Source organism: Culex quinquefasciatus, chromosome 2 (assembly GCF_015732765.1).
Source record: "Culex quinquefasciatus strain JHB chromosome 2, VPISU_Cqui_1.0_pri_paternal, whole genome shotgun sequence".
NCBI classification, from domain to species: Eukaryota; Metazoa; Arthropoda; class Insecta; order Diptera; family Culicidae; genus Culex; species Culex quinquefasciatus.
In genome coordinates, this window is record NC_051862.1 from 39006203 (window position 1) to 39023945 (window position 17743).

At 37.2% G+C, this 17743-nt stretch overlaps 1 protein-coding gene across 1 annotated transcript; it reads right to left on the minus strand.

The window, feature by feature from the left end:
* Nucleotides 1-5514: 5514 nt before the first annotated feature.
* On the minus strand, nt 5515-17231 carry LOC6037859 (proprotein convertase subtilisin/kexin type 5). The gene is made up of 13 exons (XM_038250263.1): nt 17057-17231; nt 12346-12936; nt 11975-12238; nt 11677-11904; nt 11121-11612; nt 9264-9530; nt 8966-9193; nt 8417-8905; nt 6984-7244; nt 6679-6912; nt 6130-6618; nt 5811-6071; nt 5515-5756 (listed from the first exon to the last, which is right to left on the minus strand). Exons 1-13 carry the CDS (start codon nt 17118-17120, stop codon nt 5560-5562), a joined length of 4065 nt encoding a protein of 1354 aa, XP_038106191.1. The 5' UTR covers nt 17121-17231; the 3' UTR covers nt 5515-5559.
* Nucleotides 17232-17743: the final 512 nt, after the last annotated feature.

The following is a 17743-nucleotide window of genomic DNA, read 5'->3' on the forward strand; positions in this document are numbered from 1 at the left end:
TATCAGACAAACTTACTGAAGAGTAATCCGGTCTCGGAAAGGCATTTTATAATCGCACGAATCTGACTCACCAGGTTTGTCTCGAGATTGCACTAAGATCATATATAAAATGTTTCAAAATTCACCTGTAAGTTTGTTGGGGCCTTCCTCTTACTTACTGAATGAAACTCTCCAAAGAAAGGAAGAGCCGACAATAATAAAATTGGCAACACTGCCTTATCAATTTTGACTATTTTGCATTATTGGTCAATTGATGGAAATTTAGCTCTGGAACGTATTTTCTCGAAATTTGTAATATATCAGGGTGGCCCCAATCAGCGTTCCCCCCGATGCTACCCCGTAAAATCAAAGATTGACCCATACCTAGGCTAAATTCCCCTCACTGTAACTTCTTGAAGTTTGTATGGAAAAAATCGTCAAAATGTATAGAGAAAAGCAACTGTTTCAATTTTCAACTGTGGATGGCACCATAGTTATTCAATTCTGTTAATTTCTCATTAGATGTCATATTTTTTGAAAGCGTCGTCAAACTGTGCTAAATCTTTCAGTTTTGCATCCCAAATGAAACCTAACAAATTCAACTTGGTCCAAACCAACCGTAATAATAAGGTTGGATTGAAATTTTAACAATTAACAACAATAATTTGTGCATAACCAAGTCAAGATTGTTGTAAACTGTTACTCCGCCTACAGACGGGATTTATTAAAAACAAACCAAATATCGTCATCGTATTAATTTTCATCGCATTGGAAAGAAAAAATCATCAATACTTAGATTTATTTTTGATTCGGTTGCTTGGTTTGTTCAATGTGTCTTTATAAATGTTTGAAAAATCGTTTGCCCCTTTTATGACTAACACTAAATTTATTTTAGGTCGAACAAGTTTGGTGTTGTGACTAGAAGTGTGAGTGTGACTAGAAACATATGGATCATTCTCGCCAACTCCCATAGCAGTTGCCCTTACCCGTCTTAGATTTCCGGGAGGTTATTTTTTAATTTTAAAATCACGTGTTTTTTTGTAACAGGGTTGCAGGGTTACTATAAAAATATATATTTTAGGAAAAAATCCCTCGCGTTCCCAAAAGGTCTGATGCAAAATTTGCTAAAAATTTCCGAAATAATACTTTCGATAGCACGCGGTTGAGTTTAAGAAGTGAAAACTCCTTAAAAAACTTTTTCGTAAAATTCTGATCACTCGTGGAGAATGCGACCTTATCCTTTTTGTATGTACATTAGCCCGGGTCAAAAAAATAAAAGTTGCTCAAATCAAAAATTATATGAGATTGCCCGAAAGAGTACTCAAAATGGAGGCTCAGGCCAAAATTTCAGCCCATTTGGTTGAAAACTGGCTTGCCTTGAGCAGGAACAAGTTTAAATGGGAATTAACCCGTAAAACTGGAGCATTTAGGTAAATTGCTCTGTACAAGTCAGCCGTTAACAAATGACGACTTTTGCATACCATTGGGTCCTAGGGGATGGTCTAGGGAACAATTCCTCCGAAGGGTGCAAGACGATCCGAGGCCCCTGGTCTTGCCTTGAACTGGATTCATTCCGGCGTCGCAGAAATTCTCATGGTCCCAGCTAAATGTATAGAGGGAAATCAAAGCACACTAAGAAGGCTGCCTCGATCAGAGGACGCCACATGGCAATCGGCCACCACGTGGCAGGAAAACAACTTCAAATTCGGCTGATCAAATATCTGGTTGAATAAAGTATCCTAGGAATAACAAAACCACTTTAAAAGCAAAAATTGATGACACCCTCCTGCCACGTGGTGGCTGATTGCCATGTGGCGTCCTCTGATCGAGGCAGCCTTCTTAGTGTGCTTTGATTTCCCTCTATACATTTAGATGGGACCATGAGAATTTCTGCGACTTCGGATTGAATCCGGTTCAAGGCAAGACCAGGGGCCTCGGATCGTCTTGCACCCTTCGGAGGAATTGTTCCCTAGACCATCCCCTAGGACCCTATGGTATGCAAAAGTCGTAATTTGTTAACGGCTGACTTGTACATAGCAATTTACCAAAATGCTCCAGTTTTACGGGTTAATTCCCATTTAAACTTGTTGCTGCTCAAGGCAAGCCAGTTTTTAACCAAATGGGCTGAAATTTTGGCCTGAGCCTCCGTTTTGAGTACTCTTTCGGGCATTCTCATATAATTTTTGATTTGAGCAACTTTTATTTTTTTGACCCGGGCTAATGTACATTACAATTTCTGTTTTGTCTGCTTTACAATTCTGAAGAACATTGTGTTGCACTTTGAAATGCTTGTATTATATTACAAAAAACGTACTTTCAAAATGAAAAATTAAGTTCTTTCTGAAAAAAATACCTTTCTGGATTCGTTTTCCCATCGATTCTTACCCTTATTGCAATTATATAAAATTGAGAATTTTCGCAATAACTACAGTGTTTTATGAAAATTTTAGTATTTCACAAAAACAAACATATTGCAAATATAAAATTTTAGCATTTTCAAAAGTAATGATATTTTGCGAAAATTTTAGTTTTTTTTTTTGCAAAAAAGGGATTAATTTTGTATGCAGTTTCACTTAACTAGAGTATGTTAAGTGAAAATGCATACAAAATTTCGCCTCGTTTGATACCCATATTGCAAATGATGAAAAGTTTAGATTTTTTAGAATACACGGTAAACAGCAGTTTGTGAAACAGCAATGATTCGAAAAAAAAATTCTTCTATCGGGTAATCATAGTGTCCTAAGCCAAGTCAGGGTGGTCCAAAAATGGAAGTTTTCGTCGAAAAGGTCGTATGAAAACTTAAAGGCCTCGAAACCAAAGGGTCTGTATTTAAAAATGTTTTTATCGAATTTTGCGGGAAATTTTACATAACATTTAAAGAATGTGTAGTTTTAATTGTAGTAATCTGAGATACGAAATTTTAGAAAATAAAAACTGGGGTTTTCGGCGCCGCTGCTCGCAAACGGTAAAATGACTAAAACGGGATAAAACTACTTTTTTCACAATAACTTCGATAACTTTCAAATTTCAGCGATTAGCAATTCTGTTTGGCGTAATATTCAATGTTTGGCCCTTTTAAAATGTTTGTCTTGATTTAAAAATTTTCAAAATATTTTTTTCGAAAAGATCGGAAAATTTCACGAATGTTTCATGTATTAACATTGAAAATCGGACCATTAATTGCTGAGATATCGTCATTAGAAAATGGTGGGCTGTTTGGGTGAGACTTAGAAAACTTCAATTTTCGTGTTTCTTTTTCTTAAAGCCGCTGTATCTCAGCAACCAGAGGTCCAATCTTCAATGTCTCTTAGACAATTTTATAGCAAATTTTCTGAACTTTTCAAAAAAAATATGTTTGGAAATGGTCACTCATAGTTACTATTTTTAAAAATTGAAAAACTGCAAATATTTCGCTAAAATCAAACATTCGGTGGCTATATCTTGAAAACGGAGCCCTTTATCAAAAAATCTGTAAAGTACTTTTCGATTGCAAATTCAATTTTGCATTAAAAAATAATGTCAAACTTGTTTTTGCATGAAACTTCAATTTTTTATTTCCAAAAATCACTATTTTTTCAAAAAATCATAACTCGGCGGGAGAAATTTTGACCATGTTTTTCTATGGCTCAAAAGTTGCGGATTTTTGTCCCCTAAAACATATCAAAACATCTCGAAAATCAAAAAATACGTATTTTGGGAAATTGAGTTTTAGTGAAAAAAAGTTGATAAAAAAATGCAATTTTTTTTTCCGTGTACCTATTTTTCTCAAAAGTCCTCAACAATACCTACAACTTTGCCGAAGACACCAAATTTATCAGAAAATTCTTTCAAAAGTTACAGCTGTTTGAATATTTGTATACCATTTTTGTATGGACAGCTGCCGAAATTGTATGGAGACTTGTATGGGTGAACCAATGACACAAAATAGCATATTTGGTCATAGGGAAGGCCCCCACAAAGTTTGAGCCAAATCAAAAATACAAATAAAATCCATTTCCGGTTTTGGTACAGAATTGCTCAACTTTCAAATTTCAGCGATTAGCAATTCTGTTCGGTTACTGAAATTTCCATAATTGAAAGACGTAATCATATACTTTAAAACTTACTACATTATCAAACAACATGATATTATTGGATTAAGTCAATATTCAACAAAATTTAAATTAATGAGCCATCGTTCGTTATTGTTGATAAGATTATCGCTGCCAAAACTAAAGAAATAACAATAGACGCTTATAACATTGACGATATTTATATCGGTAAACAATCTTGGTAATTGCATATTTGAAAAGAACATTAAATTTCCTATAAAACTACACTCAGCCGTCGAAATTGGTGTCCTATACAATTTGGTTGCAAAATATTTAGCTGGATCCTATAGATTTTAACTTTGTTTTTGAATCCCTAAGATATCTCGGGACTTTTGTTGAATATGTTTCTTTTCCCGGGATTTTGGAAACCCCGGGATATTAGACGCTTTAAGTCAAAGGGACTTTTATTTAAAAGCACGATTTGATAACATATTCAAAATTCCAAAAGCACGCATTCATCAAAAAAGTTTTAAAAATGTTATCTACCTGTAAAAAATTAAAGTTACTTATTGGAACTTTGCAAATTTGAAATTTCAACACGAAAATAATTGTTCTAAATGGAAAGAAATACCTTCCTTGGTTATTGTAGATTTGAAAACAATATTAAATTTCTCATAACATTACAGTTGAGTAACGGAAATATGGCAGCGGTTTAAAAACCACGTATTATTTTTTTTGATGAAAAAATCGGGTTTTTTGAATTTTGAATACGCCAAGTTTTACATAAAAGTCTTTACTAGTTTTGAAGCTTTAGACATTAATATTGAAATAAAAATTTCTTATTAAGTAACATAAACTGTACCTTTCTACTCTTATTTTCTGACACGATCGCAATCTCGTGGCTTGCAAGTTTTGTCGGTACGGTTGATGCTATTAGTCACACGGGAAATCACACGGAAGATCTTAAATTGTTGTTATCAGGCTAAACAAGAATTCGTGCATACATCTTGAGGTTTCACAAGGAGAAGGTATGTAAACTAATTTAATCAGCAGAATTATTGCATTGCTGTAAATTAAGCGGTTGGAAAGCACAAATATAACTACGTTAAGAGTTGAGAATAAGATTGTTGCAAAATTTAAATTTTTATGGTATGAGCAATCAACAATTTGAGGTCAAAAGAACAGTACGATTTGAGATTGATATTTGAAGTGAAGATGCCTAGATTTTGCTTACTCTTTGTTCTTTTAAAGGGTCAGTAAAAATAAACGACATCGATTCACAAATTAACGACCAAAAATGCTTGATATCTATATAGAACTCATTTACAATCGCCAAATACTCTATTCGATTTCGTTTGAAGCTTGTGCCTAAATTTTGCTGTCGTGAATTAGAAAGCAAAATGTTTTACTACCATGAGTCATAGTCTACAAAAATTTCAAGCTGTTACGATAATTAAACGGTGTTTAGCGGAACTTCTCATCATAATGTAAACACCCAACACAATTAAAGTTGTTCTATCTTTATTGCACCCAGTATTAACCCTCACCCTCACAGCCCAGCGATTGCTGCTGCAGCCGCAGCCACAACCACCAGCACCACGTTCAGCGCGATCGCCCCGGCTCCGTTGAGCTTAATTTTCGATATGGCATTACAGTCCGGCTCGGCACAGGTCTTGCAGTGCTTTCCGTCGAGATCCTTGCACGCGTCCACGTTGAGGCCCAAATCCGACTGGCAGCCACGTTCGACTAGAAGATTGAGGGTTTAAGGGGGTTTGTAACTTGAAGATTTGGTTAACTTACATTCTTTATCAGTGGCATCGCGGCTGTAGCACTTGTCCTGCGCTACGTAGAGCTTGCAGTAGAGGGACTTGTCTGTGCCCTGCAGTTCGTTCTTGCAGCTCTCGTCCGCCGAGGACTTGCACTGGTAGCACTTTAGGCGGTTCGCTGGGAACAGGCCTGTGTTGCAATCTGCTGAGTCGCAGATTTTGCAGGAATCACCCGTGCACGCGGTAACTTCGGCAGCAGTTAGCTCCCCTTGGCAGCCTCGTTTCAGTTGACCATCTGGAAGGTTCAAAGTTTGTAACTTGATTGTTTCTTTTGAATAAGTAAAGTGCTGTACCTGGTTGAACCTGGTTGAAACATTTGCCACCGGATTCCTTTTTGCAAGCTTGAGACGTCGCTGTTCCAGCCAGACAAAGACCGCCTTCGTCCGAAGCGGTACTACACTGCAGACACCGCTGGTTAGTCTTCAGCGAATTCGCAGCTGCCTTGTTGCATGCACTTTCCGCACACGTGCTGCACTCCAGGTTATTGGCGCAAGCTGCCTCGCTGAGATCGTTGGCGCATCCTCGAACGACCTTTTCGCTCTCCAAACGCTCGTAGCACTGGTTGTTAACCTTGTAATTGGCACAAAACTGAGCATTGTCATCGACCTGTGCTGCGTTGCAGGTAGAACTAGAAGACTCTTTGCACTGATGGCACTTGATCCACTTTTCCACATTACACCCCTGCGCGGAACAGGTCACGCAAGACTGATCATTGGCGTCCTTGCATTTGGCTTGGTCCGCCTCACTAAGCGTCTGCAGACAGTTGCGTTCCAGTTTACCATCTGAAATAAGATTATCAATTACAACAGGGCTAATTCGTAAAGGCAACTGCAACAACTCACTGTTAACGCGTACGAAGCAGGAATCCTCCACATTATCACAATTAGCTGAAACAATTTCGGACGTAGCGTCTACGCAACCTGTTTCGTCAGAATCACACTTCAAGCACTTGGCTGCTGCTTTTAACTTATCCTCGGACAATGAATTGCAGTTTTTACCATTACATTCCAAGCAATCGTTCAGTGCATCGCAAGCATTGACGTTTTCTCCCAGATCCGATTGGCATCCGCGTTCGACTGCAAGTTCAATTGGGCATTAGTCAAATCGATTTAAAAATTCCGTCAGAAAAAAACAAAAAAAAACCTACAATTCAATGTAACAGTCACCCGCGAGTAGCACTTATCTTCCGCTTTCCAGATCTTGCAAACACCGGCCTTGGCATCTCCGGTCAACTCGTTCGAGCAGCTGGCATCATCCGTACTTTGACACTGGTAGCAGAGCAGTCTGTTTTCCGGAAACACCCCCTTGTTGCACCCAGCATCGCCGCACAGGTTGCAAAGCTCTCCCGTGCACGCGGTTTGCTCTTGGGCAGTCAGTGCGCTGCGGCAACCTCGTTCCAGAATGCCACCTGTTTGGAAGATTATTTTGTGTGAAATTTGTATAGGAACTGGACGGAATTTTGCACTCGTTATTAACAGCAAATTGTTTAACAGTGATCCTGTTTTCGATTTAAACAAAATTCAACTAGTTTTAAGTTAAAAATGAACGTTAAACGACATTTTTGAAGCTTTTTCAGTCATGTCAAATAAAAAAATGAAAAAATAAATATTTAATTTGAATCACATTTGATTAGAAATTGAGGTACATTTCAAATTCAAAACACAACAAAGAACCAAAAAAAAAAAATGTTTCTATATATTGTTGTTTATTTTGAAGTGTAGATTATCACCAATTAATAAGATTTAGCTAATTATATGACTTTAAGCTCTAAAAACTTGGCAAATAAAATGAAAACATGGATTTTATGACTGTTTCAAAAAATTCCCGGAATCCCGGGATTTAAAAAATATTTTCCCGTTTCCCCGGAAATTCAAAGCCCGGGAAAAATGGACGCCCTAATTGCCACGAACATTTTCAACAGAGTAACAAATTCGAGTAGTAGAAATGACACTTCGCCCGCAAAGAGAAAAGCCAGAGTCTCGGCCCGAAACTTCAAACACGAACAAAAGCAGCGAACCGAAGATTGGCAATGACGTTTTGGAATTTTGACAGTTTGGAACGCATGAATTACCCCATTATCGGTTTCCCGCATGGGTGATGTGGAAATGGTTGCACATCGCTGAATTTGAGAATTTTGCAACTTATTTTAATTTATGCTAAATTTCAAAATTTAAACACGAATCTACAGCGAATCGGTGTGAAAACTAAAGATACACTAAAGGCATGATGATTTGATGTGCAATCTTGATCAGAATCGCGATAAAAGTGGTTTTAAATTGAAAAATAATAATAAAACAAATTCTGGTCTAGAATTTAACGAATTTTTTCTGTTTTGTAAAACTTAATATTATTGCACAATGGTAATAGAATTTTTTTACAAAAAAGTAAATTTTTCGGTTCGTCCACAAACAATCTCATGTTTGTAAACAAACGACGCCATATTGCCAATGTTGTTCGGTAGCTCATATAAGGCCATCGCCGGGGCCCTGAGAAAAGCAGAATGATTTCGTCTGTTTATTTGTGTTTCTGGATTTTATAGATACATACCAACCAAAAGAGTCGTCTCTCTTTGAAACTTACCAGCAATAATCCTTGAATAGCACTTTCCATCTGGATTAGCGCAAACTTCCTCCGCCTTTGTTCCCTTGAGACAGCTTCCATCTGCATCTTCAGATGATTTGCACTGTACGCATTTGGTCTCCTGAAATGCGGTGCTGACGTCATTGTTGCAACTATCTACATCGCACGTTTTACACTGCTGATTTGCGACGCAAACATTCTCCGTAGCGGGGTCCAGATCCGATTCACAGCCTCGGTCAACATCCGTACCGTCCAGAAACCGTTCGTAGCACTTGTCTGATTCCTTGTAATTCGTACAATATTTGCCCTCTCCTGGTTGTGCTGCTTTACACGCATCTCCATCACACTTGTGGCACTTGAGCCACTTCTGGTTGTTACAGCCTTCTTCAGTACAAGATATGCATGTTTTGTCAGTATCGCTGTTGCACTTTACCTTTTCTTCATCGGTCTTGAGTGTCGACAGACAGTCACGTTCGAGCTTTCCGTCATCTAGAACGAAAATTTATGCTGTGAATTTAAATTTAATTTTTTTCGTGTTAAATAACTCACTATTGATGCGAACAAAGCAAGAATCTCCTGTTTGGCCACAGCTTTGAACTGGAGCCGTTCCGGCTAGACATTCAGCATCGTCCGAGGTGCATCGCTGGCATTTGGTTGAGTCCTTGAGTGTCTGCTCGGACAATGAGTTGCAGTTTTTACCATCACATTCCAAGCAACTGCTCTGTGTATCGCAAACTTTGGCATTATCTCCAAGATCCGATTGGCATCCGCGTTCGACTGCAAGTTCAATTGGGCATTAGTCAAATCGATTTCAAAATTCCGTCAGAAAAACAAAAAAAAAACCTACAATTCAAAGTAGCAGTCACCCGCGAGTAGCACTTATCATCCGCTTTGTAGATCTTGCAAACACCGGCTTTGGAATCTCCGGTCAACTCGTTCGAGCAGCTGACATCATTGCCATTCGTATTCTTACACTGGTAGCAGAGCAGTCTGTTTTCCGGAAACACCCCCTTGTTGCACCCAGCATCGCCGCACAGGATGCATTGCTCCCCAGTACACGCGGTTTGATCTTGGGCAGTCAGTGCGCTGCGGCAACCTCGTTCCAGAATGCCACCTGTTTGGAAGATTATTTTGTGTGAAATTTGTTTAAGAACTGGATTTAAACAAAACTCAACTAGTTTTAAGTTAAAAATGAACGTTAAACGACAAAAACCACAAATATCATCAAAAATGTTAACTTTGTATTTTTGTTTCAAAATCCATTTTAAACTCCTTGTTGGCAGTTCAAAGTGTCGCTGTACTCGGAAATCAAGCAAGGGAACTTTATTTTAGGCCCCAATTGTGATTAAATTCGTCAAAACCCGTTTTATTCATTGTGAGAATCAACTTGAAGCTTAAGAAAAAGTGCAGGTGGTTATGTAACAAACATGACCAGTATTACAAAAAAACATTTTCCGTTAAGGAACAATCTATTTACTTTCAGTTGTGGCCGATTCTGCTGACGGCAAACTATTTTCGAAATCAACAACACGTGTCGTAAAAAACAAACAGGCGTGAAGCTCTTTCTAAATCCATCAATCAAGAATGTAGCATTGCCATTCGAGCAGTTTTTGCTTTTTTCTACAATGCATTCCTTATGGGAGAACTGTCATTTTTGCCACTCGAGTTCAAAATTCCTGGGATTTTTAAAAAACCAGGTATACCAGAATCCCGGGACTTTTTATGTTTTGTCCCGGAAATTTTGGTCTGGAAATTCTGATTTTTTTTGTGGAAATAGATGAACAGCTGAATACTTAGTAATCGATAAGAGATTTACAGCATTAAAAAAGGTTATTAAACAAATATTAGCAAGCATTTGGCTTATAAGGGAAAATTGTTTTCAATTTTTTTTTAATTTTATACATTTACATTTTTGAAACGACTAGGTATCATTTACGTGTATTCATGATTTTAAATTTCAAAACTAATATCATATTTAATAATTTTTCAGAAACAGAACATAATAATTAGTACACCGATTTTCAAATTTATTGCTATAAAAACTTCTGTACCTATCAGACTGTAGTCTCGATTTTCCCTAGTAGGCGGTAGTGACTTAAAGATAATTTGTTAAAAAATTAAAAACATGAAAGTCAAATTTAGTTTTAAACTTATCTCAAAATTTACATTGACTGTTTTTTGACATTTTATAAGAATTTTTTGAAGCTTTTTCAGTCATGTCAAATGAAAAAAAAATTAAAAATAAATATTTATAAGAGACTTATTTAATTTGAATCACATTTGATTAGAAATTGAGGTACATTTCAAATTCAAAACACAACAAAGAACCAAAAAAAAATGTTTCTATATATTCTTGTTTATTTTGAAGTGTAGATTATCACCAATTAATAAGATTTAGCTAATTATATGACTTTAAGCTCTAAAAACTTGGCAAATAAAATGAAAACATGGATTTTATGACTGTTTCATAAAATTCCCGGAATCCCGGGATTTAAAAAATATTTTCCCGTTTCCCCGGAAATTCAAAACCCGGGAAAAATGGACGCCCTAATTGCCACGAACATTTTCAACAGAGTAACAAATTCGAGTAGTAGAAATGACACTTCGCCCGCAAAGAAAAAAGCAGAATGATCTACGTCTGTTGGTTTGTGTTTCTGGTATTTATAGATACCAACCAACAGAGTCGTCTCTCTTTGAAACTTACCAGCAATGATCCTTGAATAGCACTTTCCATCTGGATCAGCGCAAATTTCTTCCGCCTTCGTTCCCTTGAGACAGCTTCCATCCGCATCTTCAGATGATTTGCACTGTACGCATTTGGTCTCCCGGAATGCGGTGCTGACGTCCTTGTTGCAACCATCTGAATCGCTGCACGTTTTACACTGCTGATTTGCGACGCAAACATTCTCCGTCGCGGGATCCAGGTCCGATTCACAGCCTCGTTCAACATCCGTACCGTCCAGAAACCGTTCGTAGCACTTGTCTGATTCCTTATAATTCGTACAATGTTCGCCCTCTCCTGGTTGTTCGTCTTTACACGCATCTCCCTCACACTTGTGGCACTTGCGCCACTTCTGGTTGTTACAGCCTGCTTCAGTACAAGATATGCACGTTTTGTCAGTATCGCTGTTGCACTTTACCTTTTCGGCATCGGTCTTGAGTGTCGACAGACAGTCCCGTTCCAGCTTTCCATCATCTAGAACGAATATTTATTCTGTGAATTTTAATTTCATGTTTTTTTTTCGTGCGCAATAACTCACTATTGATGCGAACAAAGCACGAATCTCCTGTTTGGCCACAGCTTTGAGCTGGAGCCGTCCCGTCTAGACATCCAGCATCGTCCGAGGTGCATCGCCGGCATTTGGTGGATTCCGTGAGTGTCTGCTCGGATAACGAGTTGCAGTTTTTACCATCGCATTCAAAGCAGTTTTCCAAACCGTTGCAGGACTTTTCGTTGTCTGGCAAATCCGACTGGCATCCGCGTTCGACTGCAAGTTCAATTGGCCATTAGTCAAATCGATTTCAAAATTCCGTCAGAAAAACAAAAAAAAAACCTACAATTCAAAGCCGCAGTCACCCGCGAGTAACACTTGTCATCCGCTTGGTAAATCGAGCAAATCTTGGAATTGACCTCCGTGGTCAACTCATCGGAACAACTTGCGCTATCAGCCTTCTTGCACTGATGACACTGCAGTCTATCGGCAGGGAAGATTCCCTTATTGCAACCATTGTCTTCGGTGCAGATCGCGCACGTTGGTCCGGTGCAGTCTGTAACCTCTTGTGCAGTTAATTCGCCATGGCAGCCACGTTGGAGGGATCCATCTGTCGAGAGGTTAAAAATAGAGATTGATACTTTATTTTCTCAGGCTCTGAGTGACTACCGTCGTTTCGCTTTTATCCGTTGCTCTAATTTGAAAACCATAACTTACCATCAAGAATCTTTGTAAAGCACTTCCCGTCCGACGGACTTGCACAGTTGGAAGCAGCTAGTGTCCCATCCAGACAGGTTCCAGTGTTATCGACGCTTGTATCACACTGAACACATTTGGTCACCTGGAACACCCGGCCTTCATCGTTATTACAGTTGTTTACATCACACGGTTTGCAATGCTCATTATTCTGGCAGACATCGTCTGTAGGTGGTATCACTTCAGACTGACATCCTCGTTCAACTTTATCTTCCACAAATCGTTCGTAGCATCTGTCATTGGTTATGAACGTATTGCAAAACGATCCAGTTCCAAGTTTCGCATCCGAACAGGTCGCGTCCGTGGTGGCACATTTGTGACACTGGAGCCACTTGAAGGAGTTGCACCCTGCAGCTATGTCATCATTGCATTTTTTACATTTCGTTCCATCATTATCAGAACAGGTTGTTTCATCAGCAGTACAACCACGACTGACTTTATCATCTACGAGCCTTACAAAGCAGCTAACCTCGTTTCCAGCACAGAGTTCAGCTTGTTTTGTTCCATCGGTGCATCCTGCTTCTTCGTTGCTGCACACTATACAGTTGAGGCCTGCAAAGAATCGGCAAATTAGTTTAGATTAGATTGGTTTACAGCACTTTTTTCAAATATATTCTCTATATTTTTAAATCTGTATGTTGGTTTTTGCTAAAAAATATCAAAAGAATTACTTTTCGATACAAGTAATTGTACCGTCATCAGGGGTGGCATTGGGTCTTGGGGGTGAGATTGGGTCATACAAAAATGCAGAAATTTGTACGACCCAATGTCACCCCTGATGACGGTAATTGTAGTTTATTTGGTAACTTTTTTTATCAGGGCAAGGAAGGGTGCTAAACAGTTTAACTTTTCTGCAACAGTTAAACAAATGGTTGCTGAAAAGATCTTTTCAGTGTTTTTATTTTTTGCGATGAAAAGTTGAAAAAAATTGTACAAATGACTTTTAGCTTCTGTTTTTTAAGTTTATTGTCAGATATTTTGCAATTTTTTGACAACATAAAAGGTCGAGTTTGTTTTAAATTAAGCTGAAAAGGCAATCTGTCCTCTTTTTTACGCCACATCTTATGGTCTTTACAGACCCTAAAAACTCGGTTTCAATCCTGATATTTTCAACAAAATACAAAAAAAACTCCAAGGTGGTTTTCTAAGATTACACAAACTTTTCTTTGTATTTTTTTTATTAGGATGAACGCATACTCTATGTCAATAGAAGAAATTTGACATCATTTGTTTTTCCATACAAGTATCCATACAATTTTAGGGGCTGGTCAAACAAAATCTGTATGTAGATGTATGAGATTCTGTATCTTGAGAAGGGATTTTTTGATCGAATTGGTGTCTTCGGCAAAATTGTAGGTTATGATTACGACTTTTCGGAAAAAGGTACCCGGAAAAGACTGTTTTTGTATTTATCATGTTATTATAAAAAGTTGATAAGATTTTTTTTATTTTAAACATTTTTTGATCTATTTTATAAGACTAAAAATAGACAACTTTTGAGCCATAGTAAGTGTTGGTTAGGCTGACAAGAAAAAATTAAAATTTTAGAAAATCTTAAGAGATACCCCAAGTTCAATTCTTTAGGTAAAAATAGATAACTTTGAAAATATAAGGTTCGCTTTTTATCGTTGAAGTTTTTCTGGGAAAAACCGCACAAATGTATTGGAAATGCAAAAATTTCAAATTCACAAAAAAGGTGGCGTTAAATGTGTCAGATCATTGTCAAGTTTAACCTTAACTGATTTTGCTCAAAATTGGCATAGTTACTTATTGTTGCCTAAAGAATCGAATTGACAATTCATCGCTTGTGTGCTAATTTGTGACACGTCCTATCTTTTTACACGATGTTTTCGATCAACATAATGTTAATATCCACTCAACCAGGTTTTTTACCATCACTTACTATGGCTCTCAAAATATCTTTTATAGAACCTTAAATTATATTAAAACATATCTCGAATATAAAAAAATACATATTTTGGATTTGTGAATCTTATTTTTTTGGAGCTGAACAAATCTTGAAAATTTTAGACACTCCCTTCCCTCTTAAGTGTTCACGTGGTTTATGGATGGTCCCATATTTACATATCCATTTTGTATGACCGGCACCCAAAATTCTATGGAGACTTGTATTGATAAAATAATGGTGCCAAATGACTTCTTTTGACTTAGGGAATTCATGGACAATGCTTCATAAAAAGAATGAAATTTTAAAATAGCGAAAAAATGTGCGAAATCATAGAGAACTATAGACAACTTTCTTCTTGTTCCTGTTCTTTCTTTTTTACATTCCTTCGACTGTTTTACTTTAAATAAATCCTTACTTCTGAGCTGTACATGATGGCTAGCAAACATTGTTTGGCTAAGCAAACGAATAAATCTTTTAAAATTCAAACTGCATAAAATATTTGGGATTCGGTTCACTGCTAGAAAAATATATTTGGGTAATTCTCCGCCAACTCACACAGCAGTTGCCCCGACCCCTCTTCGATTTGCGTGAAACTTTCTCTCAAGGGGTAACTTTTGTCCCTGATCACGAATCCGAGGTCCATTTTTTGATATCTCGTGACGAAGGGGCGGTACTATCCCTTCCATTTTTGAACATGCGAAAAAAGAGGTGTTTTTCAATAATTTGCAGCCTGAAACGGTGATGAGATAGAAATTTGGTGTCAAAGGGACTTTTATGTAAAATTAGACGCCCGATTTGATGGCGTACTCAGAATTCCGAAAAAACGTATTTTTCATCGAAAAAAACACTAAAAAAGTTTTTAAAATTTTCTCATTTTCCGTTACTCAACTGTAAAAAAATTTGGAACATGTCATTTTATGGGAAATTTAATGTACTTTTCGAATCTACATTGACCCAGAAGGGTCATTTTTTCATTTAGAACAAATTTTTTCATTTTAAAATTTCGTGTTTTTTCTGACTTTGCAGGGTTATTTTTTAGAGTGTAACAATGTTCTACAAAGTTGTAGAGCAGACAATTACAAAAATGTTGATATATAGACATAAGGGGTTTGCTTATAAACATCACGAGTTATCGTGATTTTACGAAAAAAAGTTTAGAAAAAATTGGTCGTCGTCGATCATGGCCGTTCATGGTCACCCGCGACAGACACGGACGACGAAACAAAGAGAAACGCAAAAAGTAACTTTTTCAAAACATTTTTTCGCAAAATCGCGATAACTCGTGATGTTTATAAGCAAACCCCTTATGTCTATATATCAAAATTTTTGTAATTGTTTGCTCTACAACTTTGTAGAACAAATGAAATGAAAAAATGACCCTTCTGGGTCAATGTAGATTCGAAAAGTACATTAAATTTCCCTTAAAATGACATGTTCCAAAAATTTTTACAGTCGAGTAACGGAAAATGGGAGAATTTTTAAAACTTTTTTAGTGTTTTTTCGATGAAAAATACGTTTTTTTCGGAATTCTGAGTACGCCATCAAATCGGGCGTCTAATTTTACATAAAAGTCCCTTTGACACCAAATTTCTATCTCATCACCGTTTCAGGCTGCAAATTATTGAAAAACACCTCTTTTTTCGCATGTTCAAAAATGGAAGGGAAAGTACCGCCCCTTCGTCACGAGATATCAAAAAATGGACCTCGGATTCGTGATCAGGGACAAAAGTTACCCCTTAGGAGAAAGTTTCACGCAAATCGAAGAGGGGTCGGGGCAACTTTTCCCGATTTCGTGTGAGTTGGTAGAGTTTTTATGTTTAGTATAAATTGTTAAATTGTAGTTTATTCAGCAACTTTTCATTTTACATTTTGGTGAAATTTGAAATTCATGCAACTTATTGAAATTAGCCTCTGCGGAATTTTTGGCAAATCTTTGTATACACGCGAAAAAAAAAGTTGGAACGATGTTTTTGATTGCAAAAATTACAGATTTGATCAAATCGAGTTCTGCTAAATTCTAGGATCATCTAGACATCCTTACAAATCACAGGAAAAATAAATCGATTGGTTGAGTAGTGCCCGAGAACCAACTGGTTGAAGTTACCGTTCCAACTTTTTTTGAGCCTTGGGAGTTGGAATGTTAAACAAAAGATCACGTATTAAATATTTGAGGTTACGCTGTTACTTTTTAAACCAGTAACGTTTAAAACATTTCAAAAACTTTCAAAATTGATGTATATTTTCTACATTTTTCAACAATCTTAGAATTTTTCTTTATTTTTTTTTTGCTCTGGTAATTGAGTTTAACTTAATGACGGCACAAAAGTAAATTAAATAGAGGCAAACACTAGTTCAGCCGAGAGAGCAGAAACATCACTTTTCACTAAGCTTCGTTAATGGATATCAACTTCCGAGTAGCGATAAAGTGGAACTTTTGCACCAAATTCACAAGATTTTGATGGAGCACACAACTATTGTTTCCTTAGCACGCATCCTTTCAGGAGCATTTTTATTTGGAGTTATAACCAACTTTGAATAACTGCACTTCTTTGAATAAAAAATTACTTTGAAAAATAAAAGAAAAAAAACAGAAAGTGTCCTTGCTTCCTAATGTCCTCAAATCATTTGTTACACATCCGGTTTAACACTTTTGAAGATTCTCAGCTTTTGTAAAACTCCTAAAATTTCTACTTTTCAGCTTGGTTTTGTTTCCAAACTTTTAATCCTTGAGTCGTTTCCCTTGCACACGTGTCGAACACTAACCACTGGCTTCGTAGATCAGAACCGCTCCAACTACTGCCAACAGGATCCAATTCTGCCGAACCATCCTGCTCCTCCTGCTGCTAAGTTAATCCTTTCTCCTGGGAACCACTTCGAAAACACACACACTGCTTGTTACCGCTTAGACCGAACCGAACCGTTTCAAGAGGACATCTGGAGAGGTCCCCGGAACGCCAGTGCGCTTTTATAGCGCACTTGCCACATGTCGGGGGGCGGAGGGCCACGCCTTGTCATCCAATTGAGCCAGATAACCGCGGTCGGATGGGGGAGCTTAACGGTTATCAGTATTTGAAGACTCTAAAGCCATTTCGATGCAGACGGATCCAAGCGGTTGAATCATGTTGACTTTATTGATTTTTTTTTCTCTGTTGATTACAGGTTTATAAGGAAGTGTTTGATTTGTCATTGATTTCTAGGAATGTTTGAATTTTCGAATCTTTGAATCTTTGAATCTTTGAATCTTTGAATCTTTGAATCTTTGAATCTTTGAATCTTTGAATCTTTGAATCTTTGAATCTTTGAATCTTTGAATCTTTGAATCTTTGAATCTTTGAATCTTTGAATCTTTGAATCTTTGAATCTTTGAATCTTTGAATATTTGAATCTTTGAATCTTTTAACCATTTAATCCTAGCGATGACAAACTACTTAAAAATAGGTCAATTTTACA

Excerpts from the sequence above, each read along its gene's own strand:
- LOC6037859 (XM_038250263.1), bottom strand. The coding sequence starts at position 17,120 with ATGGTTCGGCAGAATTGGATCCTGTTGGCAGTAGTTGGAGCGGTTCTG. Across the intron at positions 11,905-11,974 it reads GGTGACTGCGGCTTTGAATT|TCGAACGCGGATGCCAGTCG; the intron begins GTAGGTTTTTTT and ends TTGAACTTGCAG. Across the intron at positions 6,619-6,678 it reads CTGCTTCGTACGCGTTAACA|ATGGTAAACTGGAACGCAAC; the intron begins GTGAGTTGTTGC and ends ATCTTATTTCAG.